This window comes from Hyla sarda, chromosome 4, assembly GCF_029499605.1.
Source record: "Hyla sarda isolate aHylSar1 chromosome 4, aHylSar1.hap1, whole genome shotgun sequence".
NCBI lineage: Eukaryota > Metazoa > Chordata > Amphibia > Anura > Hylidae > Hyla > Hyla sarda.
In genome coordinates this window covers 377,597,946-377,622,356 of record NC_079192.1, presented here as the reverse complement: position 1 = coordinate 377,622,356, position 24,411 = coordinate 377,597,946, and the positions used below count along the sequence as shown (strand labels likewise).

The window sequence follows — 24,411 nt, the reverse complement described above, 5'->3', positions numbered from 1 at the left end:
CATGATTTATTGATAAATAAAGGCCATTAAATAACACTAAAAGTGGAAGACCCATCAAGTTCATTACAATATACATGGAAGGAAACAATTACCGTATTTTTCGCCGTATAAGACGCACTTTTTCTTCCCCAAAACTGGGGGGAAAAAGTCGGTACGTCTTATACGGCGAATACACACCTATCGCGGCGGTCCCTGCGGCCATCAACGGCCGGGACCAGCTGCTAATACAGGACATCACCGATCGCGGTGATGCCCTGTATTAACCCTTCAGATGCGGCGATCAAAGCTGACCGCCGCGTCTGAAGGGAAAGTGACACTAACCCGGCTGTTCAGTCGGGCTGTTCGGTCCCGAACAGCCCGACTGAATAGCCTGGTTAGATCTTACAGGACACCGGGAGGGACCTTACCTGCCTCCTCGGTGTCTTCTCCGTTCAGGGATCCCCTGTATGGCCGGCGCTCTCCTTCCACCTCGTCGCGTACATGCGTCGGCGTGCGTAACAACGTAATGGCGGCGACAGAGAGCAAGGATACCCGGCCGGCAGCAGAGACATTCCGGAGCGACGGGGACATCCAGGGCAGCGGTGACGGGTCCGGAGCGGCGGGGACACGTGGGTATTACCTCCTATGCAGTGGTCTTCAATCTGCGGACCTCCAGATGTTGCAAAACTACAACTCCCAGCATGCCCGGACAGCCAACGGCTGTCCGGCCATGCTGGGAGTTGTAGTTTTGCAACATCTGGAGGTCCGCAGGTTGAAGACCACTATTGGGTTCAAAATCTTTATTTTTTTAGATTTTGCACCTATATTTTGCACGCCGGTGCGTCCTATAGGATGAAAAATACGGTATTCGATCCCCGGATTATTTTGTAAATTGCCCACTGACAAAGAAATGATCAGTCTAAAATGAAGAAAATTGAGAGACAAAATAACAAAAAAATCTAAAAATTAAACACATTTCAAATAAGTTATGAATTGATTTTTTAAAGTCTTTGAGTATTGCTATCAACCAGCAAGAATTCTGGCTCCCGGGAGAGGCCGGAAGAAGCGCGCATAGTCACATGAAACGACCGGCGTAGCCTCTGAGTGCTTCGGCGATCCTTCTCAAGCTTCCCCGTAATCCCGGACCTCCGGACGCCTAGACACAGTTTGAGCGGTGAGTGCATGCTATCGTTCTTTGTATTGGTTGTTACTAGTTACTTCAGCTGTATTGCGTGCACCCCGCAGGTGTCATCTGTTTCGCTGGACCCAAACACAGCTCCACAAACATATTAGCAAGTAAAGAAAGAGGAGCAAAGTGGAGGCACCTGACTAGCGCACCTTCTGGATAATGTGTATCACACAATAGAGATCCATGAAAAAGAGACGGTATCAAAATTGCTGAGTGTATGGTGGTGCCTGGAAGTCAGAACCATATAAACAAATAAATAGAAAAGATAAAGTCCGGCAACTCACCGCAAGAATTTGCTTCAACGTAGTATAGCCGCCATGGATGTCCGGGATGTAACGGGAGGCTCAGAGGCTGCAAACCGGTAGGTTTCGTGCAGTTGCACTTCTTCCGGCCTCTGCACGAAACCTACCGGTTTGTAGCCACTGAGCCTCCTGTTACATCCCGGACATCCATGGCGGCTATACTACACTGAAGCAAATTCTTGCAGTGAGTTGCCGGACTTTATCTTTTCTATTTATTCGTTTATATGGTATCCTTTAATTAAGTCGTGCTTATACAGGAGTGCTCTCCCCTTCATTCTTTTCTTTTTTTTTTGTGTCTTTTATATTCGTAACGAGCTGAGATTAGGAGCACTACACCTGCCTACAGAAGCAATCAGTCAGAATTCAAACTCTTCACCATGTCCAAGACCAAAAAGAGATTGTAGATCAAGACTTGAATGGGCTACAAGATCATTGCAAAACAGCTTTGTGAGGAGTTTACAAGAGTTGGGGCCATTGTTCGCAAATTGAAAAAACACAAAATAACTGTCAACAGGGGCAGACTTGCCGGCTGGTCTGTTTGGATGTGGTACGAGGGGATAAAGGGCCCGCCGCCTCAGCTCCTTAGGATCCAGGACACTTGTTCCAGATCCCCAGGCAGACAGTTCTGCTTTCTGCTGTATGCGTGGCTCACGCACAAACAGCAGAAAGCCTCCTCTCTGTGAGAGCTTTAGCTGTGGCCTACACAGAGAGGAGACGTGACCTTCGCCCCCACTGCGCAGTGCAGGTGCCAATGACGTCACTCATCGGCGCCTGCACTGTGGAGGATGGAAGATGTTGTCCCCTGCTGTGCTCCAGAGGAGATCACTGTGTGGGACATAATCAGGTGAGCAAATTTCTATTTTCCATCCTGGGGAAGGGGGTAACTCTTCTGCCTATAGCTAATGTGGGGGAACTCTTCTGCCTATACCTAATGTGGGGGAACTCTTCTGCCTATACCTAATGTGGGGGAACTCTGCTGCCTATACCTACGGTGGGGAACTTTGCTTCCTATACCTACTGTGGGGGAACTTTGCTGCCTATACCTACTGTGGGGGAACTCTGCTGCCTATACCTAATGTGTGCTACCTACCTACATACCTGGCTACCTAACTATGTACATACCTGGCCTTCATACATGGCTGCCTGACTACCACGCTAGCTGCTAGCCACCTACCTATATGCCAGGCGACCTACCTACCTCTCACGCTAGTCACCTACCTACATATCTGGTTTCCTGATCTACCTATCTAGATGCCTACATGGCTACCTACCCTTTTACTGTGCAGGACACCAAGGAGGGCATTAATACAGTTTGTGGGCCTATAAATGGGAAGATTGTGTAGAGGAGGGGAGGGCACTGGAAAAATGCTAACATGTTTGTCCTGCATATGTTAAGAGATCGAAATGGCGGTCTGATCCGGACGGATAAGAAAAGGAAAGAGGATGCCACCGATCAGAAAATACCTAATTGTGAATCCCTAGATGTAACTGTAAGCACTTATATGGTATGCAAATCCTGTGTACAGCTGATATCTATCGAAATATGGTCCTGTATATAATCACTCATATGATATACAGATCTCTATACAGCTGGTATCTGCCTCCTATATGGTCCTGTATATAATCCCTTATATAGTATACAGATTCTGTGTACAGTTGATATCTACTGCCATATGGTCCCCTACATAATCACTTATTTGGTATACAGATCTCTGTACAGCTGTTATCTACCGCTAATCACTTATATAGTATACAGATCCTGTACAGTATACTGATCTGTGTATAGTGGTTTTATTCAGTACAGTATGGTGGTATTATCCAGTTATTGTGACATGGTATATATTTCCTTCTTTCATACTGGTATTATTTGTCATGGAAAATTATTTTACCTACCATAAAGTGTTTCTTTTATTTATATATATATATATATATATATATATATATATATATATAAATTTTAGTTTATTTTGTGTGTAGGGGTGGTGGAGGGATTTGGGTGGAATAGGGGCATGCTTGCTTTTTTTGGACCAGGGGCCCTTAGTATTGTCAGTCTGCCCCTGACTGTCAATTTCCCTTGGTCGGGGGCTCCATGCAAGATCTCAACTCATGGAGTTTCAATGTTAATGAGAATGGTGAGGAATTCGCCCAGAACTACACAGGAAGATCTTATCAGTTATCTCAAAACAGCTGATACCATAGCCTAACCAGTCTCCAGACCTTACTCTCAGAAAAAATCTGTGGAGAGCTTAAGGTCTAAGTTGCCAAACATCAGACTCGAAACTTCGCTGTTCAAATAAGTATACCCATAAAACGGTAGACTGGTCATTTCTATGTCAGTGGGCAAACATACAAAAATAGCAGAAAAACAAATATTTTTTCCCTTCACTGTAAAAGTGTAAGTGCTTATATAGTCTATTAGGCTATAGATGTAGCCAAAGTGTAAAATAAAGTGCTTTAAATATCTACCAAAAGAAAAAATCTAAAAAGTGCATCGCTAGCAATCCGGAAAGTAGAATCTGATGTTAGCAATAAAATCTAGCAGAAGCTACAAGGAGTCACTGATGCAAATATCATCACAACACACTGTACCTACCGGTGGGGAGATGGAAGATAGTTTTCTCCTCTTTTAGCTGTTTATTAAAGGGTTTTCTGAGATTTTTGTTATTTATTTATGGCCTATCAATATTTGATTGATGGGGGTCCAATACCTGGCACTTCTGCCAATCAGCTGTTTGCTAGAGTCTTCATATACAGAAAACAGAGTAGGAAGCAGACAGTGGTGCACATTGTATAGTGGACATGCTGGGTTATTGCAGCTCAGCTCCCATTTACTATCCACATTTTACAGTGTTTCCCAACCAGGGTGTCTACAATTGTGGCAAAACTACGACTCCCAGCATGCCTAGACAGCCAAAGGAGCCGTATTTTTGCCACAATCGGAGGCACCCTGGTTGATAAACAATGACATAATAAATAATAAAAGAGGACAGTGCTTCATGTGATTCTGTAGGTGTGCAGTGCCCCTGTGAGACTCCCACAAGATTGGACTCTCGGTGCACCTTGTGTGCATGTATATCCTGTATAAAAGGATCCTTAGTCGCTGGTCGTCAGAGGTGAATCTAATGCTATGAGCTCGTGTGAAAGCAATAAATATGAAGAAGAAAATTGTGACCATGAAGTGGCGCTACCTGATGTGAATCTGATGAGGACTTCGTTTGGATTAATGTATTAATATAATCATTTATTGACACAAAAAAATGGTGGCAGATTGGTAAGACGTGTTTCAGAAGGTAACTCTCCCTTTCTCAAGCTTTTAGCAATCGAGAAAGGAAGAGTTGCCTTTGCCAGTCTGCCCCCATTTGTTTTATTATTATTTGTGTCAATAAATAGTTATACTGATACATTATTTCAAACAGAGTCCTCATCAGATTCCCATCAGGTAGCGCCATTTCAGGGTCACCATTTTCTTTATAAACATGGATGACTCGAGACTGCCAGAGAGAGACTGCCTGGCTTATAAAGTGTTTGTGTGTGTGTGTGGGGGGGGGGCTTCCTAAATCACAGACCCATTGGTTGGGGTATATCCTCATGAGACAAACCTCTGTAATATAGTCATGTGCATGAAGCCTAAGGGTATGTTTACACTATGGAATCTCTGTGATCAATTCCTATCAGAAATTCTGTTTGGAGATTCCGCTTCAGCGTTCGCTGCTGAAATTTTTAGGCGCTAGGACCGAGTAGACCTGTATCACAGGGACGTAACTATAGATGGTGCAGAGGTAGCAGTCACACCTGGAGCCTAAGGGGGCCACAAAGCACATCTGCCCCATAAGAGACCAGTATTATAAGTGGCACATCGGGCCCTGTTGCAGAGGGCCTAGAGGACACAGGTTACGTCTCTATAAAATTCAGCACAAATTTTTTTATTTTATAGTAAATTGCTACAGTTTTATATCGGAAACATGTTTGAAATACACCTCTCACCTGTAAAAAATTTTTTTTAATGTATAATCAACACCCCGTCAAAACATTCAGGTGTCTCTTTTACATGTCCCTTGAACCTGAAGTATACAGCCCTAACCTGACCCAACAGTGTTGAAATAGGGCAGATTTTAATTCAGAAAGGTGCTACATTGTTCCTAGGTTTTCCCAGTAAAGTATTTCTGCAGTACTCCGCAGCAACAATAGGTGGCAGGACAGTTCTTTGCTCTGTGTAGCATTTCTTATGGGAAATTGTAAGTTAGTTAAGTGCACTGCAGTTTCTCTTATGAGAAGACTTCATCACCGGTATTCTAATGTAATCCTGAAGGAAACAACCATTGTGTTCATTAACAGCAAATCATTGCCCTGGCTTCTTTATTTTCTTCTAATATTAAGGTTGAAAAAACCAGGAAGTTGACAGTAGCAAATCTTCTCAAGATTATTGTCAGAATAGTGAGTTATCCTCACATAAACTTAGTTACTAGATATGAACGCGTCCGCTTCCAGATTCTACAGACTGAGGGGATGCCACTTATTTCTAGTGACATCATGTAAGGGGTTTATTACTTTAGACATTTTATGGGAGATTTATCACGCTATCATATAGTAAGATTCTCTTTGTTGCCCATAGCAACTAATCACAGCTCAGCTTTCATATCTTAGCAACCAATCACAGCTCAGCTTTCATATCTTAGCAACCAATCACAGCTCAGCTTTCAATTTACCAGGGCTTTGCTGAGCTGTGATTGGTTGGTATGGGAAACAAAGAGAATGTTATGTAAAGATAGCTTGATAATTCTCCCCCATATGACTTTATGCCTTGTTAGATGGTACTCATCCAAAAGGATGCAGGGCTGATGCCACTCTCTGAAGTATTATTAGCAATCGGAGTAAAGTGTAAGTCCAGCTTTGGGCTCTAGTTCACACTGAACAGTACAGTTGCCTAGACAACCATACAAATGACAATCTTGGTGAACAGCAATCGCTTTGCTGAGCCTTCAAAAGGCTCTATCAAATGGTTGCCTGAGCCATTTGTGGCCAATAACGATGACTTTTTTTGGGCACACAAGATGTGATCAGCCGTCAAACATGCATTTACATGCTTTTAAGCCGATTGCTGATCCTTTTACATCGGTGACTGGAGACGTGACGTAACACCACGCCTCCTCGTGATGTCATATCATGCCCCCTCCATTCAGGTCTATGGGAGGGGACATGGCGGCCTTCACACCCCCTCCCATAGACATGAATGGAGGGGGTGTGGCGTGACGTCACGAGGAGTGCGGGTGCTGTAGGGAGATCGCTGGTTTTCCCAGCAGGCAGACATCTTATCCTCTATCCTTTGGATAGGGGATAAGATGTTTTTGCCCAGAATACCCTTTAAGCTAATTACAGGGTCCCTCTCTGCTGCCACCACAAGGGAAAAGAAGCATTACATGGTTGTCATAGGAACCAAGGTATTGCACAGATGTGATCTTCCAGATCCCTGCTCTAATAGATTAGGAACCTGCTTGTCTTCCGTCAAGTTAAATATAAAAATTTTACTTCATATAATAGTCTGCAGTCAATTTCTCTTGCACAATTTTACAACCCATTTTAAGTACCCATGCACTTGCAGTATGCACTATATACATATTCAGGGTCCATTTTATATGGGTCATGAATACAAGGAAGGCTCAAAGTATTTCTGGGCCAGTGCTGTTTTATGGAATGTAATCTTCAAGAACACTGAGGCATCATAAAGACAACACTATTATGGACCCCAATTACATTCCCACAACCTTTATACATTGTGGGGCAGATTTATCAAAACCTGCACAGAGGAAAAGTTGACCTGTGCGGCTGGACAGGTTTTGATAAATCTCCCCCTGTGTGTATATGGCCTTAAATGGGCTCTATGAAGCTTAAAAATAAGGGTTTTATCTTCATATAGAACTATGACTATTCTAGATAGTGTTACCCTGCTGACCATTCCATGTGCTTTCTTCACAATAATGTGTCTTCTGCTCCCCTCCACCTGTTGCTTATACCTAATATTACCTATAAATTGTTATCTAGCAGATGGCGCCTCCAGACATTGGAGGAGTGGAGTTTCATTGTATGAAAAAGTGAAAAACACATTGAGAAGCTCTAACATCACTTTTATAGGCTTCATAAAATGAAATTTGTGCAGAGATAAAATAAATTAGCTCTATAACGCCAAATCATTTTACATTATGTAATTCCTTTTTTTAGAGCTTTTCGTAATAGCTTGCTTTAAATAGGAACTAAAGATTTTCCTGATTAAAAGGGTGCCTATTTTGTTAGAAGAGTTCCCCTGGCAATAGACATTGATCACAGATTGTTTGCTTTCCCTACAGTGCCACCACTGGAGCAATGAAGTATTACACTGCTTCGATTGAAATCAATAGGCTGTCCATGTTAGGTACATAGCTTCTGGGATTTCCTGACAGGGAGATACTCTTTGTAGTTATTCTGTTCTCTATCTAACAACTAAGGATTTGAAACTCTGGTGAGTTTCAGATTTATGAGAAGCTTATAGACTTTTGCAGAAAAAAGGGATTTCTGCTTCACACACAAACCCCTGTATGAAACGGCTGGTCATAAGGCAGCGTGCCAGGACCAGAGCTGGGTGAATAGCAGAGGAAGGAAGCCGCATGGTGATGCGGGAGAAGGGCAGCTGTTTAGCCTCACCGTCTTTATTTTATAGAATAATATTTTTGGCCGTAGTATCCCATTAAAGGGTCCGAATATAGATTTGCAGTGATGCTACCTCCAATAGGTGGTACCAGAAAGCAAGCTCTCTTTCTTCTGGAGGAGGCCTACTTTTCTTTATATAAGACTCCACTTGCCTTTTGAATCTCTCCTGAAGGAAAAACTTTACCCTTTCAGTCTTATTAGTTCTTAGATAATCCTACATAAAAAAAAAACAAAAAAAAAACACATTTCACTATCCTCAATGGGGGTGGAACTTAGTTACTATAGCTGCAGGTCCCTAAATGTTTTCAGCCAGCCAAGAAAGGGGCTTTTAGGACAGCAGTAGAGTTAGATTATTTTAATTTTGGAAATGTCCAAGCAGGGCCAGAAAGAGTCCAGAATAAATGTAATTTTTTTTATGAAATAGTCCTTAATTTCATCATATGTTTATTCTTCAGTACATAGACCTTGATGGGTATAAATGCTTTTCTATAATATAATCATCACCAGGATACTTTAATAAATTTAAAATTTCAAGTCTAATTCTATGCCGAGGCCAGGGTAAAAATAAAAAATTTTTGGTCAGGAGTCAAGATATCATAGGATTCAAAAATAAATCCCATAATTGTTTCCAGACTTATATGCATTCCTAAAAACCACGGCTCACAGAGCCCAGTCCATAAGCAAAGAGCAAACAATATATTTTCTAAACACTACTTATCATTTCTGTGCATTGAGACTATATTTAGACACATTAATATGTTGCATATTTTACATATATTATCCGGGCACTTTTCTTGTATTTTACAAAGAACTCATTGGTTTCATCCCCACTCCGTAGACCTGTTCCTCCACATGTAAATCTTAAGGCCTATGTACACTTTAAAAGCCCCAAATCCTTGGATTTGTATGTATATATATTTATATATTGCCACATTCTTAAAATCATGCATTTCTGCATTGCTATTGCACAGACTTAATACAGTTTTTTTTTAATATTTTTATGAAAATTCATTATTTTTCCGTGGAATCCACATCTTTTTTTTTTCTTATATCCCCCCTACCCCTTTCATCTCTTACCATTCTCAACATCTTTGTAAATGACCCTTGTGTCCCCAACATATAACAGTGAAATGTGTTGGGTACACAAATACAATAAAGGATAATGGTTTCACCCAAATGTCTCCCTCTTCTGTTCCTTCTCCTTCATCCTGTACCCACGACTGAAGATTTTCTTCACTGCTTATGAACATCCTCGCTACGTACTATCTTGTAGATGATCCAGTAGAATGTGTTGAATATAAGAAAAACCAAAGGGAATCCGATTCTCGACATCTTGTCAATGTACTTGGCTCGGCTTATGAAGAGTTTGCGCATCTCATCATCAGATTTAGATTTTGGGGGTGCGGAGCTTGTTGGGTTGTTATTGTTGTTCCCTTTCACAGAGATCCCATCCTTGGCCTGGAGACATGCAGGGCCCATTCCATAAGCTGCAAAGCTGAAACGTCCTTCTCCGGTGTCATCCTCCTGCAAAAGATTGAGCATAGGGCTCTACTCAAAATAAGACAAGAATGTTGCACCCTCTCCAACAGGCTCTCTCTTATCTACTTTCCATATGTCTCCTGCCATTTGGGCATCCACAAAACTAAATGTAAGCCTACAATTTTTTTAGTGAGCTACTATATCTCTACAAGGTTGTCAACTCTACTTTTGTAGTTGAGCTACACTAGTTGATCAAGATCTGTGCCATCTTTATCTGACTTTTTGCGTTATCTCAACCCAGCCTCATCATAATGTTTCTGTCTCATGTCGTGGGCATTGTTCTATAGTTCATGACAGTTTTTTTGGTGTGCTAAATAAAATAGGGAAATACCAGAGTTTCCTAACACAAAGTTTCGTAAAGGGTTCTTTCACCCGGACAACCCATATCCATCTGCTTTATCAACCCAAACAGCATAGCATACAAGAAGAGGCATCCCCTTATAGGGACACCCTTCTATTAGCCACAAAAAAGAGTCACTACAAGGAGAAGTTCCTCTTCTAGAGGACTCAACACTAACATATATTACCTGGTCATCTATCTAATTGAATAGGCACCATGTAGTAAAACATTTCCCTTGCAATGAAATCTTTTTGCAGATGCCCCTATTTAAAGTACATGTTACACCAGAATGTGACTAGTATGGAGGCATAGGCCTATGTATGGCATGTATGTAATGTGATATTTTTCCTTTGATGACTTTAGTACTTTCTCTAAGTAAATATAATTTGCTTAAGGCATATAGTCTAAAGGTGCCCATACACAATTAGACATGTGTTGGCTGAGTCCACAGATTTTATTGTGACTGGCCACCAATGTGTATGGGACTCTCCCCAACAGATGATGTTGGGGTGGAGGAGGATTGTACTTGTTGGATTTTAAATGCACAATCCTTTTGTTCTCAGGGAAATTTGCTGCCTCCAGAGGAGTCTAGCACCAGCTTACAGCATCACCCTCTCCATTTAGAAAGTAAGGACTGAGAATTCATGTGTATGGAAGGAATAAAAGAGATCAGCTGTTAATCGAATGACGTGTATGGTCAGCTTCCAAATTCAGTATCCCCAACAAACATATACCCAGGTCAGCATAGCCAAAAGAATATTTGAAATGGAAACTTCAATAAAATAGTATTTTTATTTTCATTATTAATGCATAAACAACGGGGAAAATAATTTATTTACATTTAAGCAACAGGTTCACCATCAAGAGCATGGGGTAAGGGGTCTAAGGTAGCCTCAGCATTTGCAAATCTATTTATGAAAAGATTTGAGCATTATCATATACAGTAAAATCTCCCTTAGCGGACAAATCCCAATAGAGGACACCCCCCAATAGCAGACAGTTTTTTATTTGGTTTATTTGGAGTCCCATAAGACTGTACACAGTCAGGGGGTACAGCCAATACTCCAGTAAGGGGCCCGGGCTCCCAGGTGACCCTGGCCCCTGCTGCACTTCCCTGCAGCAGCCCCAGCACAGAAGTCAAAGACTGTTGTTTTACCCTTTATCCCCTGTGCCATTTCATTCCCCCCTTTATTACCCTCTGAAAGAAATGGCACAGGGGTGATGAATTTGCACTGAGGGTAATAAAGGGGGGAATGAAATGGCACAGGGGTGATGAATTTGCACACACCTTTAGCCCACCTGTACCATTTTACCTCCCCTGTGCAACTTAATTCCCCCTTTATTTCCCTGTGCCACCTTATTTACCTTCAAAGGACAAGAGGACATCAGGAGAATGTCAAACCTGCTGAGAGCCCCTGCACCTGAGCCTACTGGCTAGGTAAGAAGAACAACAGGGGGAGGAGAAAAGGGGAAAAGTGATGTGGCAAAAGGGGTGAGGGGGGATGATTGGGCACAGATGGATAAAGGAATTAAATGACACAGGGGGTTCAAGAGGGAGGAATGAAGTGGCATTGGATGGAATAAGAGGGGGAAAAATGGCACTGGGGTGGGGGGGGGGGGTCAATGGTACAGGGGGTGATAAGGGATGAATAAACAGCACTGGGAAATTCTACTGTAAAATAGCATTTTATCATGTTTTATAGGTATTCACACTCTGGAGTACAGTACAGTATTCGGTCATTTAGAAAAAATTTTTAGCCTTTGACATCTCTCAGTATCAACAGTTTTTTTCCCCTGTTAGTGTCCGCTATTGGGAGATTCTACTGTATATAATAGTGTTCAAAGGTCTTTTTTGTCTGGAGAGGGGGTTCTGAAACTACCTAAAATGTTGTACACTGCTAGAACAGAAATACTTGGGGTATCCCACTCACTGGGGTACCTCAGCCTTTGGCTGTCCGGGCATACTGAGGGGTGTATTTTTGGAACAGCTAGAGACACAGTGGTTGGGAAACACTGGCAATGAGATAGCAGATGGAGGTGGCATGGATCTATGAGCTGCTGGGAGGGATCTGGATTACATGAAATCAGACCCAGAACTGGCATTCTATTTTGACCATTAAGCACTAGAAGATGTAGGGAGTCAGGCTGGTGATCACATGACCAGGCTAGTAATGAAACTCATAGATGGAGCTGCGCTGGAATTAAACAAATGAAAACATATAGATGGAGCTTTGCTGGAATAAAAATGCTGGAAAAAGTGGCACTGTATAACCAATGATAGTGATATGTGGATGACATGGAGAAAAAAACACATTGGAGTACTTTTTTTAAGGTACAATTTCAAATTATTTTTTTTGGCAGCGTCACTGAGGGTGAATGTTTATTGGGGATACCAACTTCTGAGGGTGAATGTTTATTGGGGATACCAACTTATTGTATGACTGATTTGGATACCTGCTGGAGGACTTCACACAGCAGACAAAACATTTTCAGAGAACTAACATTTTCACCCGGGGCTGTTCTGAGCACAACATGTCAGATGCACAGTTACCACGCAGGTCCCACAAAAGAGGGCTGTTATCTCTCCTTTAGGTAGAATGTTGCTATAGAAAAAGTTTTTTTTTTTTTTTTTAAACACTTTTTCTAAACTTTTTCCCACAAAGTATCTAAATAAAAGAGAAACACACGACACCTGTTGCCCCCAGTATGAATCTGATTCTGCGTTCAGATGATATTTCGGATGATACACCTGCTAATACCTTTGATATCCAGTTCTCTGTAGTGAGAACTAATAACCACACTTGGACAGCCATCTGGGGTTGCCATAGCAAAGGCAGCAGCTTGAGATATTACAGAGCAAATGTCACAAAAGAGATTACAAATCTAATAGTAAAGATGCCTCACGAAATTGCATTTTCTTTATAACTCTAAAATTCTTAACCCTTCTCTTTTATCATATTAATCTAATACATATTTCTTCGGGGCTAAACCTTCACCAGGGCAAGCATGACTAGGAAGCCCCATTTCCACTCTCAAAGGCAGAAGTCTGGTGGACATCTTCTTTGCCAAATGTAACGGGCAGGAGTGCTGCAAATAAAATATATATGTCCCCAGCCCTGAAGTAACATAAAATGGGACCATATTAGTATCAACAAAGACATGAAAGTCAAATGTAGTTTTAGGTTGCCAACAAAGGGTTTTTGTGCACTGCCCCAGTACAACACCCTTTGAGTCCTGATGTCTTGGTTTATACTACACATATAACATCATGGGCCTCCCAAACACCAGGAAATTGTTACTAGGAAGCGACCCAGGGGATATAAACTATATGCAATCCATGCAACTTTGGGGAACAAACTTGGGGCCCAAATGCCCACTCTAGCCACTTGTGACAACTGTTACCTCTCTGCTACTAAGGGACACAACAAGTGCCAGTGGAACCTGCTCCACATCACTGGGCTCTCCCCAGGGCGGGAACTGCAATTGCACTGGGGGAAAGTTCAACAACTAGAAAATCCTTGGGAGTTCACTAAGTGTTTCCCAAAACTGTAAATTCTGTGGTTTGATTTCAGACTAAAGATGTACTACAGCTTTCTTCTTTCTAGTAGTGAGCTAATTTGCACACTATTTTTCCAAGGGAGCATTGCCTGGCCTATAAGATTCCTTCTGCTAGCCTGGCATTCTCCACAAGGACACGTTACCCCTTAGAGACCCAAATCAAATGCCTCTCATCCAACCAACCAACACCCTACTCGCTACTGAGGAGGGACAAGAACCCCTGTCAATAAATGGGTCCTCTTTCCTTAATATGAGATTCTGGTTTGAACGATAAGCTTAGTCATTCTTCAAAGTTCCAATAACTAGCAAGCCACTAAAGAGCCAGCATTCTTCCCTCTGGAGAAGGGCTAATTTGCATATAGGCAGACAAAGCAGTCAACAATACTTCCCCGAATATAACCATGGGCTATTTTCAAGGTGGCCATATATCTTTAATAGCTGTCAGCCGAACGTTCATTCAGTTGACTGTGGTCTCTACTGATCTCCCCATACACAGTGAAGAGAGGAGGAGTAAGCTGCTGCCAAATAATTTAAATCCAACAAGCTCCCTTCACATCATCTTTCGGGGAAAGTTGGGGGGCTCGATACACTTTAGTCAATTCGGGTAGAAAAACAGACACTTTAGTCAATCACTTCAGAGTTGGTTGATTTGGCCAACTTTTGACTAACTTATATGGGGGTGTCTTTAAATAATGCCTTACCAATTCTTTACTGAGCTTCTTTGAGGCAGAAATGATGTAATAAATATATTTACTATGTTTCTCTGCCTGAAGTGATAACACTGTGTTAGCACAATACAATGCTGACCACTGATCATAGGACAAAATAGTAATGTGGATGCACAAATGGCTCCTTCTTTATTGGCGTTTAAAGGGATACTCCGGTGGAAACCTTTTTTTCTTTAAGCTACTTGTGCCAGAAAGTTAAACAGATTTGTAAATTACTTCTATTAAAAAATCTTCCAGTACTTATTAGCGGCTGTATACTACAGAGGAAATGCTTTGCTTTTTGGATTACTCTTCTGTCATGAACACAGTGCTCTCTGCTGACATCTCTGTACATTTTAGGAACTGTCCAGAGCAGTAGAAAACCCCTATAGCAAACATATGCTGCTCTGGACAGTTCCTAAAATGGACAGCAGAGGTCAGCAAAGAGCACTGTGGTTGTGACAGAAAAGTAATCCAAAAAGAAAAGCATTTCCTCTGTAGTATACAGCCCCTAAAAAGTATTGGAAGGATTAAGATTTTTGAAAAGAAGTAATTTACAAATCTTTTTAACTTTCTGCCACCAGTTGATTTAAAATAAAAAGTTTTCCACCAGAGTACCCCTTTAAGGCTTCACCTTACTTTTAGAGGAGCCTTGTCAAGGGGTGCAATGTCTAATGCAGGTGCAAAACAGGGGATCCTCATTCCTGATCCCACAAGCAAAATGGTAAATTCACTTTCGTAAGGACAGGAAGGTCATCACTGAACCCAAATATATTTAGAACTAAAAAAGTTGTACATATTTTAGTAAAATAAAAAAATTCTCATTAAAAAAATTACAGAATTGTTCTTAAAAAATTCACTTTGTCAGTATTTGATTATTAATATCCCCTGGTTTGCCTCTGCTGCCCACCCTCCCTACCACCCTCATTTTACCCCCATTTCCTAGCCCCCTTACAAAAATATTCCCTGTCCTCACCTGGTCAAAAGAATAGGGTATGATGTACTCTGGTAGATACATACATTGAAAATCCTTTAAACTGGACTTCTTGGATTCCATCAGTCCATATTGTTAAAGCTGTTAAAGAGGTTGTCCGACAATCAAAAGTTATTCCCTATCTGTAGCACTGAGCTCTGCAATGTTGGGAAGCCCCATAGAGAATGAATGGAGTGCTGGCTGCACGTGCACAGTATGCTCCATTCATTCTGGAGTTCTCATGATCAGTGGGGTTCCAGTGGCCAGACCGATCAGTTAGCTATTCCCTATCCTACGTATAGGGGGTAACTTTTAATTGTGGGATAACTCCTTTAAGGCTATGTTGCCACATGACAGTTTTTTTTTTTTACAATTCTGGCATTCACTCAAAAACTGCAGTGGTAGATTCCCAAAAAACTGCCAGGTAGAAACACAGCCTAAAAGAAACATTTCACTTAATGAATAAAAACTCTGAGTTATAAAGTGTCATTTTCTAATTTTATTGATGTGTTACTCCCCATCATTTGTCTATAGATAATCGAGGAAGGGCAGGATTAACACATGATTGCAGAATCAGACTACATAGAGTTTAGTTGTAGTCTGTTACCAGGGAGACACATAGGAGCTTGGTAAGCAAATGTGGGATATTTTTATTCAATACTATTTGCAGAGAGACATACGGTTTTACATATCCTTTTCATTTTTATGCAAAGAAAAATGTATCATATTTTTTGGGAAAAAATCCTTTCTGCAGAAGAATAGCACCATTATTCTATCGTACACTTTCTAGTTGTCTTCTTGTTTCGCTATATAGCAGTGGTGGGAGTGTAGGAGGCAGATCTACCTCAACTGTCCTCAACTAAAGGGTGCAGGCTCCTTCAGCCTTGTCTTATTATTGATTTTCAAAAAATGGAAGAACCAAACCTCAAAATGTATTACAATGGTAAAAAGTTAGGCATGCAAAACTACGACACCATTAAACCAATGGGATTTCCATCAGGGAGGAAGAAGTCTGTTTACTAACTGCATACAAACCTTCCCTCTAGGCACTGGTGGGGGTCACTCCTCCTGGATCTCTGCTAATATAACAACTGAAACTGGAGATCCCCTTTAATTCACCTTACTGACTTAAATGCCATCCTACGGTTTTACTAAATATGTGTATACATTATTTTTCTATAAACCATAGGTTTAAAACCTAGTTACCGATTGGTCACTTTAGCCAGGTGCTGATAATGGGGTTGAGTACTTTTAGCTGTTTATCCTCCTGCAACCTGGTCACCCTATATCTTAACCCCTTAAGGACCAAGCCCATTTTCATCTTAAGGACCAGAGAATTTTTTGCAAATCTGACCACTGTCACTTTAAGCATTAATAACTCTGGGATGCTTTTACTTTTCATTCTGATTCCGAGATTGTTTTTTCGTGACATATTAAGTTCAGCAGCAATTTTCCAATTTTTCACAAAATTTTCAAATCAGAATTTTTCAGGGACCAGTTAAGTTTTGAAGTGGATTTGAGGGGCCTTGATATTAAGAAAGTGTGTTAACCCTGTAGGTGTTTTACAGGAAAGGGGCAAAAGGAAAGAAACCCCCCCTAAAATTTGTAACCCAATTTCTCTCGAGTAAGGAAATACCTCATATGTGTATGTAAAGTGTTTGGCGGGTGCACTAGAGGCTCAGAAGGGAAGAAGCGACAATGGGATTTTGGAGAGTAAATTTTGCTGAAAGGGTTTTTGGGGGGCATGTCGCATTTAGGAAGCCCCTATGGTGCCAGAACAGCAAAAAAATAAATAAATAAATAAATAAATACATGGCATACTATTTTGGAAACTACACTCCAAGTAATGTAACAAGGGGTCCAGTGAGTTGTTCTTTTCTGTCTGGCAACAGTGCTCTCTACTGACATCTCTGCTTGTCTCGGGAATTGCGCAGAGTAGAAGAAGGTTGGCTATGGGGATTTGCTTCTACTTTGGACAGTTCCTGAGACAGGTGTCATCAGAGAGAATTTAGACAGAAAAGAACAACTTAACTTCAGCAGCTCATAAGTACTGAAAGGATTAAGATTTTTTTAATGGAAGCAATTTACAAATTTTACAAATCCCATATACACATATATATATAGTAAATTTGAGTAGCCGTATTAGTCCAGTGATGCAGATGCAAATCATAAAATGTTGCAGTATCTTGTAATACCTTTTTTATTGGACTAACAGCATTTTGTATAGACAAGCTTTCGGGATCCCTCCCTTTATCAAGTACAAAGCAAATCTCGAAAGCTTGTCTATACAAAATGCTGTTAGTCCAATAAAAAAGGTATTACAAGATACTGCAACATTTTATGATTTGCATCTATATGTATAAAACTTTCCTGGATAACCCCTTAACACCCCACAGATGTTTGATAAATGTTCATTAAAGTGGGAATTTAGTGGTTTATGGGGTTAAAATTTGTAATGTACTCCAGACTTGGTACATTGTTGTCAAATTATGGGAAATTGAAAGGGAAAATGTAGTGCTCCATGGAAGTGTGATACTCCCTGAAGCAAACCTTAATGCAGAGGCCCGGATGATTGGGGCACGTGTCACATTGAGTGGTGGTGTCCATCCGTATCCCCCTCTTGCAACACACTCTGCATTGTTTCTGGGATTGTCCCTTCTTTCCAGTGTGGGAGTCTAACCTGGAAAGTGTTGGCCTGGGACGATCCTGGCACCTGTAACTTCAGTTCCTTGGGAACTCTGGCCTGCTCTTTCCCGTTCGCCAAATATCAGGACCTTTAGGACTTCCTCCTGGAACTGAACGTATGTTCCTGTGTTGCCAGCGTACTGGGACAGTACAAAAGAGTTGTACATGGCAACCTGTACCATGTAGACCAACATGGGGAGGGTCTCAGGACCCCCCAGGCTTTGGGAAGGGATGCCTGCTGAACAATTTCCTGTTCCGTTAACCGCCCGGTTACTGGCGGTGAGTACGCCCTTGGTCCTTAAGTCCCAGGTCCTGGTGGGGTTAACAGAGAATATAGAATACAAAATCCCCCATAAAATGTGATTATTCCTCATAACAGGGAAACCACATTGTCTACTCTAACTGCAATAGTAGAATAACCCAAAAGTGTTCAACCTCTTTAACTCAATGTGGGAAGAAGAGTATATTTTAGGCTGGTCCTGCTTTGTCTATCTTGTAAAAGCTGCAGAATGACATGCACAAACAATAAAATGAAAGTCATCTGGAGGTGGAAATTCCATTTAAACAATAAAGGAAATTAAATTGCTACATTATGTTTATCACCGAGACATTAGTTATTTGCTTTCAGCAATGTGGGTAATCAGAGCAGGTTGTGCAGACGTAGTGCAATGTTTGTATTAAGTTATTTCGCTGCTTCAGTTTATTATGGCATTGTTTGATTATCTATAAAGCCAATGAAATCCTCCTGGACCACAGATTAAATTAACTGAGGTCTTCTAACATTTCCCATTGAATATACAATTAAGATGCATGGCTGCTTTCATGACCAAAACATCAGCAACAAGTTTTTTTTCCATAGGGTTCTAGTTTCTATTCAACAGGATTCACAAAATAGTTGTTTGTATTACAAATAGGATGAAGCGAGGGATTGTCTTAGCTGATCACTGGGGTTACACTGACAGACCAGAGTGGGTATTGGGCAAGGTATCTTCTATGATGTCTATACCTACTAGGGGCCCTTTGGAGACTTCTTTGCTACTAGAATAGTCTTCGTTTGTTCCATCCCCTTTGTTTACAGAAGCCTAGCCCTGGTTGAACCCATATGTTTTGCTACAGGGATTCCAGTTTCATTTTCTTTGTTACTGAAAACTTAGCCCTTTATCAGTTGGAGAACTGGATGATGTAATCTCTTGAGCTGCTCGGAACCTAGCCATGGTAAGTCCCATGTCCTTTTCTACTGGCATCTCAGTACTCGTTGTCCCATCTCCATGCTACTGGGAGCCCATTCCTGTTTGGTACCATTGTCTTTGCTTCTAGGAGCCTTGCTTTGGTTCATTCCATCACTTTACTACTGGGAGCCAATCCCTGGTTGATCTCATCTACTTTGCTATTGGGAGCTCAGCCTGTTTGGCCCAATTTCTTTTGCTACTACAAACCCAGCTCTGGTTGGTGCCCTCTCTTTAATTACTGGGGGAGCCTAGCACTGGTTGGTTCCATCGTCTTTCCTACTTGAAGCCTAACCCTGGTTGATTGATCTTCTTTGCTACTGGAAGCCTAGACATGGTTACCTTATATCCCGTGTTACTAAGAAACTTGCCCTGGTTAATTTCATCTCCTTCAATACTGGGTTGTGAGACCTGTGCAGGACTCTTCACTCTAAAGGAATTGCACTGGTCCAAAATTGTGTAAAAGGAAACAAACATATAGGGTTCTCATATCTTCTATGTGTGTCACTGACATGAAAATGCCTAATAGGAAAGGTGTCTGGATAAGATAACCCTAGAGAGATAACTTTAGGGGGGGGGGGGGGCACATTATCGTAAGTGCAATAATTTTGTTGCAGTATTTGCACTACAATTGGTGAAGAAAGAACCGCGCATTGGCATGATGCAGTTATTATTTTAATCATTCCATTGCCATAGAGTTTGTAATCGTGGCTAACCTATCATCAGACTTGTGGTAGGACATAGATCATGCTTCCTTTTGTACAGAATTACCTCTGCAGAACAATTTTTCTCCTAAATTAAAATAAAGGCAGCAATAGTATTTTCATTCTGTGATTAGTGGGATCAGGACTCTGCAGCGCTACCATAATGAATACCATCAATTATTCTCTTCTCGCAGAGAAATCTATTAAGTATAACATTAGCCTTTTTATGCTGGAAAAGGCCGCAGGGTTTGCACACAACCCTTGTATACCAGACGGGTGAAGAGACTGCTCAGACTTATACAGCAATATTAGCATATTACATAAAAGCTGTCAGGAAGGGTCTCAGCTACCGAACAATACAATTATACGGGACCTAAACAGAAACATTGGGATTACCCAAGGGATTTCTATAAGGGTGACCTTGTTGCCATACATAAATATTCGATGGTTTGGTAATATATTAGAGAATATTGAGAACTATTATGCTGTAAGCATTTTATGCAAAGGAAGAGAAAAATCTATATGTTATTAGGTGAAAATATGTGTGTACTAAATAATTCTGCTCTTTTATTATCTAATACTGGGAGATAAGGTATTATACTACCATCTACCTTTATAACCATTTTGTGTAAATTGTTATTATGCATTAAAAATTTTTTAATAGGTTAAAGGGGTACTCCGGTGAAAAACTTTTTTTTTTTTTTTTTTAAATCAACTGGTGCCAGAAAGTTAAACAGATTTGTAAATTACTTCTATTGAAAAATCTTAATCCTTCCAGTACTTATTAGCTGCTGAATGCTACAGAAGAAATTATTTTCTTTTTGGAACACAGAGCTCTCTGCTGACATCACGAGCACAGTGCTCTCTGCTGACATCTCTGTCCATTTTAAGAACTGTCCAGAGTAGGAGAAAATCCCCATAGAAAACATATCCTGCTCTAGTCAGTTCCAAAAATGGACAGAGATGTCAGCAGAGAGCACTGTGGTCATGATGTCAGCAGAGAGCTCTGTGATAAAAAAAAATTCTTCTGTAGTATTCAACAGCTAATAAGTACTGGAAGAATTAAGATTTTTTTATAGAAGTAATTTACAAATCTGTTTAACTTTCTGGTACAGTTGACTTAAAAAAAAAAAATGTCACCGGAGTACGCCTTTAATAAAAAAGAATTCCTATTATTTTGTTTCTACAGCTCCTATGCAGATTATGTGTCTCTATTGTAACAGCAAAAAATAAAAATTAAAATAATGTGTGGCGTGAACCTGCAGTCTTGGATTTATCTGCATTTGTCTCCTACATTAGGTAGGTTAGCCAGAAGTAGAAAACACATAAAATGGAATATGCCTGCAGGATTAGACTATAGAAGCTTTCTGTGTTGTCTGTTACCAGGGGTCTGCAAAGGAGCTATAGAAACAAAACTGTGTATTATTATTATTATAATTTTAATGATAAAAATTTTAATTTTCAAGTTTGTATTGATAAACATGCGTTCCAGTAACAATAGTACTCTATAAAAGGGTATAAAAGAAATGTCAAGCCAAATTGTAGTATATTTTTAATTACTAAAAATTGCCTTAATTTTTTTTACTTTGTATGCATTGATAAAATTAGCATTTCCACTTCCTCAATTTTCTTTAGTTCCTTATTTTATTTTTGTCTAAAAAAGACACAAAAACTACCCCCAAATTTTTTGTTCTCATTTATACCAGTGATTCTTTTATTATGTAGGTATGGCATGTCATATTTTCTTATTGTCACCCAGCTAACACTTGGCCTTTTTGTTTTTAAAATTAAAGGTAGAGCTACTTAAAGGGTACCTCTCATCAAATAAACTTTTGATATATTTTAGATTAATGAATGTTGAATAACTTTCCAATAGCATGTTAATGAAAAATATGCTTCTTTCTATTGTATTTTTCCCGATCAGTCCTGTCAGCAAGTATTTCTGACTCATGCTGGAGTCCTAAACACTCAGAGCTGCCAGCCTGCTTTGTTCACAGCCAAACAGGCTGTGAACAAAGCAGGCTGGCAGCTCTGAGTGTTCTCCTTTGTGAACAAAGCAGACTGGCAGCTCGTAGTGTTTAGGACTCCAGCATGAGTCTGAAATGCTTGCTGCCAGGACTGGTAGGGAGACCCCTAGTGGTCATTTCTTCAAAGTGGAAAATTAAATAGAAAGAAGGATATTTTTTAATAACATGCAACTGTAAAGTTATTCTGCATACATTAATCTATAATATATCAAAAGTTTTTTTTGATGAGAGGTACCCTTTAACAATGTGGTCACAATAACATATCATTGATTTACTTAGATGACACTTTATATCACGAGAGGGGTCAAATTCGGTATCCTCCTTGCTGGGACAGTGGGACTCTTGCCATTCTCAGCTCTTGCATTGATGCTATTGTGCTAAGGTGGGCTACAGGAAAGAGGGATAAGGCTATGGTGAGCTGTTCCTTTTGCTTTTCATAACTACCACATGGGCTGGCTCTGTAGTAGGTCCTTGACTGCAACCATTTTGTTTACATATGTCCGTGAGGTAACAGCACCATCGGGTTCTGGGTACAATTTTGGAAGTTTGATCTTTTTAGTTGGATCTTTTACTATTTGCACAATAAGGCACCACTATAATGTTTTGCAATAGAGAAGGATGTCAGGTATGAAAATCATGAAATTTAGCTTTTTGTTGCTTTCAAAATCACAACTTTCACTTAGAAATAGGTCTATAGCTCGTGTTTTGAGGGCTAACACAATGTCCTTAGTCCTCACCCATGACAAATGATGTTATGTTAGCATAAAAAATGTAAAGGGTATAGACCCATACTACTAGACAACCACTTTCGGATTACCGGGAAAAAATAATTTTGTGTAATCTAGTGTCTGAGCTGGATTGAATGAACACCATAGAAAGAATCTCTGTGTCATGCTTTGCCCCTGAGGATCTGCACTAAGCATAATATATTGTATCTGTTTTGTTCCTTTAAGGCTTTACGGAAAAATTAGTTTAAACTACTAATAACTATCATATTGTATGAATATACTTGGTAGCAAAAATAATTTCTGCTATATTAAGATTCAGGGTAACATTTGTTTCTCATTATTTTCTGGCCCTCAAGTCATGGGTTGTTTTACTTCCTTGTATCTAACTATTACAGATTCAATCATATATAAAATACCCACACACAGTCATGCAAAATGTAGCACAGAGTTACCTTATGATGTCGTCTCCTCCTCCTGAAACGTAAAAGTTCCTTGTGCTGTCGCGATACAAAGTTGACAGCTGCGTATTCCAATAGGGCAGAAAAGACAAATAACAAGCAGACAGCCATCCATATATCAATAGCTTTCACATAGGAGACCTGCAATAGAAAAGAAATGCAAAAATTGTATATACACAAAAAACATATCGTCAATAAATTGCATTAAAATTGCCTTCCATATAGAAAGCACCAAGAACTGGATAAATGAACACATTATCTGTACCCTTTTCTGTACCAATTCTAGTAACATTATTTTTTCTGGGGATGAGCTTCAATACTAGAAAGAGCCCAGGCACAAGAGTAGTGTTTTTTGGGGTACACAAAAACCCTTAGCAATAAAAGAATGCTGACACTTGTTGGTAAAATTGGTCTTTGGAAAGTAACAGACAAGTACTAGTCTTGACATATTTGCTAGCAAGTACTTAGAGTGACAAGGATCTGGGTTCCTGGACACTAAGATCATAGGCCCTTTACACACCACTGTAGCCATATTATGCTTAGTTTAGGTGAAAAGACTAAATTTGAAAAGCAGTGTTGTTGCAGTATGAGGCCCTCAAGCACTGCCCTACCTCCCGAATGGTCCATTTGCCACCGATATCTGGATACACAATTCTGGAAAAATGGCTGCAGATCTCTATTATATGAACACAAATGTATCCTGAATGAATATGATAATACGCAATGCTACACTCCTATTATCTCTATACACCTACCTTGGTAATCCTCCATCCAACGATCAGGTGCTTATCCCCTATTCTATGGATAGGAGGTAAGTGTCCATGGTGGCAAAACCTTTTGTGGATTTGCAGTCTACAAACAATGTACAATCTACAAGCAATCTACAAATATTACCAACCCTCTTATAGTACATGCCAATTTATAACATTTTATTACATTTTGTGGGGGCTCTGATACAGTCACAAACTCAGCCCAATTGTATTGCATTATATTTGGCAAAGGTAGAGGCTCTCATGAAAGTACTGGAATTCCACCTTTAGACCATGGACTGCCCTCTTACATTCATTGTTCCAATTCTTGTTATATCACGATTTTGCAGATTGGAGATACAATGAAACCTCCATGGGACCATAACCCAAAATTGTATTGAAAATGGTCTTCTAGAGCGTTGGAAGTATACTTGTGATAGGAAGGAATTGAAAATCAGTCCCAGTAAATCTGGTCTAGATTAAAAGGTGGTCACCTCAAACGGGTAGCCTTTTGGAATACTTTATCTAAATCTCATCAATACCTAAACTATTTCAGTTTTATTTAG

The 24,411-nt window shown here is 40.3% G+C and overlaps 1 protein-coding gene across 2 annotated transcripts in view; it reads right to left on the bottom strand.

Moving 5' to 3' along the window:
* Window positions 1-3,417: 3,417 nt before the first annotated feature.
* The window catches only part of GLRA1 (glycine receptor alpha 1), a 184,364-nt gene continuing 163,370 nt past the window's right edge, over window positions 3,418-24,411 (bottom strand). The window contains exons 8-9 of one of the 2 annotated variants that reach the window (XM_056516843.1): window positions 23,091-23,237; window positions 3,418-9,699 (exon numbers count right to left, since the gene is read on the bottom strand). In XM_056516843.1, coding sequence (XP_056372818.1) covers window positions 9,385-9,699; window positions 23,091-23,237 — 462 coding nt within the window. In that variant the 3' untranslated portion in view covers window positions 3,418-9,384. The remainder of the gene's footprint in view (window positions 9,700-23,090; window positions 23,238-24,411) is intronic. The other variant, XM_056516844.1, reaches the window with a different exon arrangement.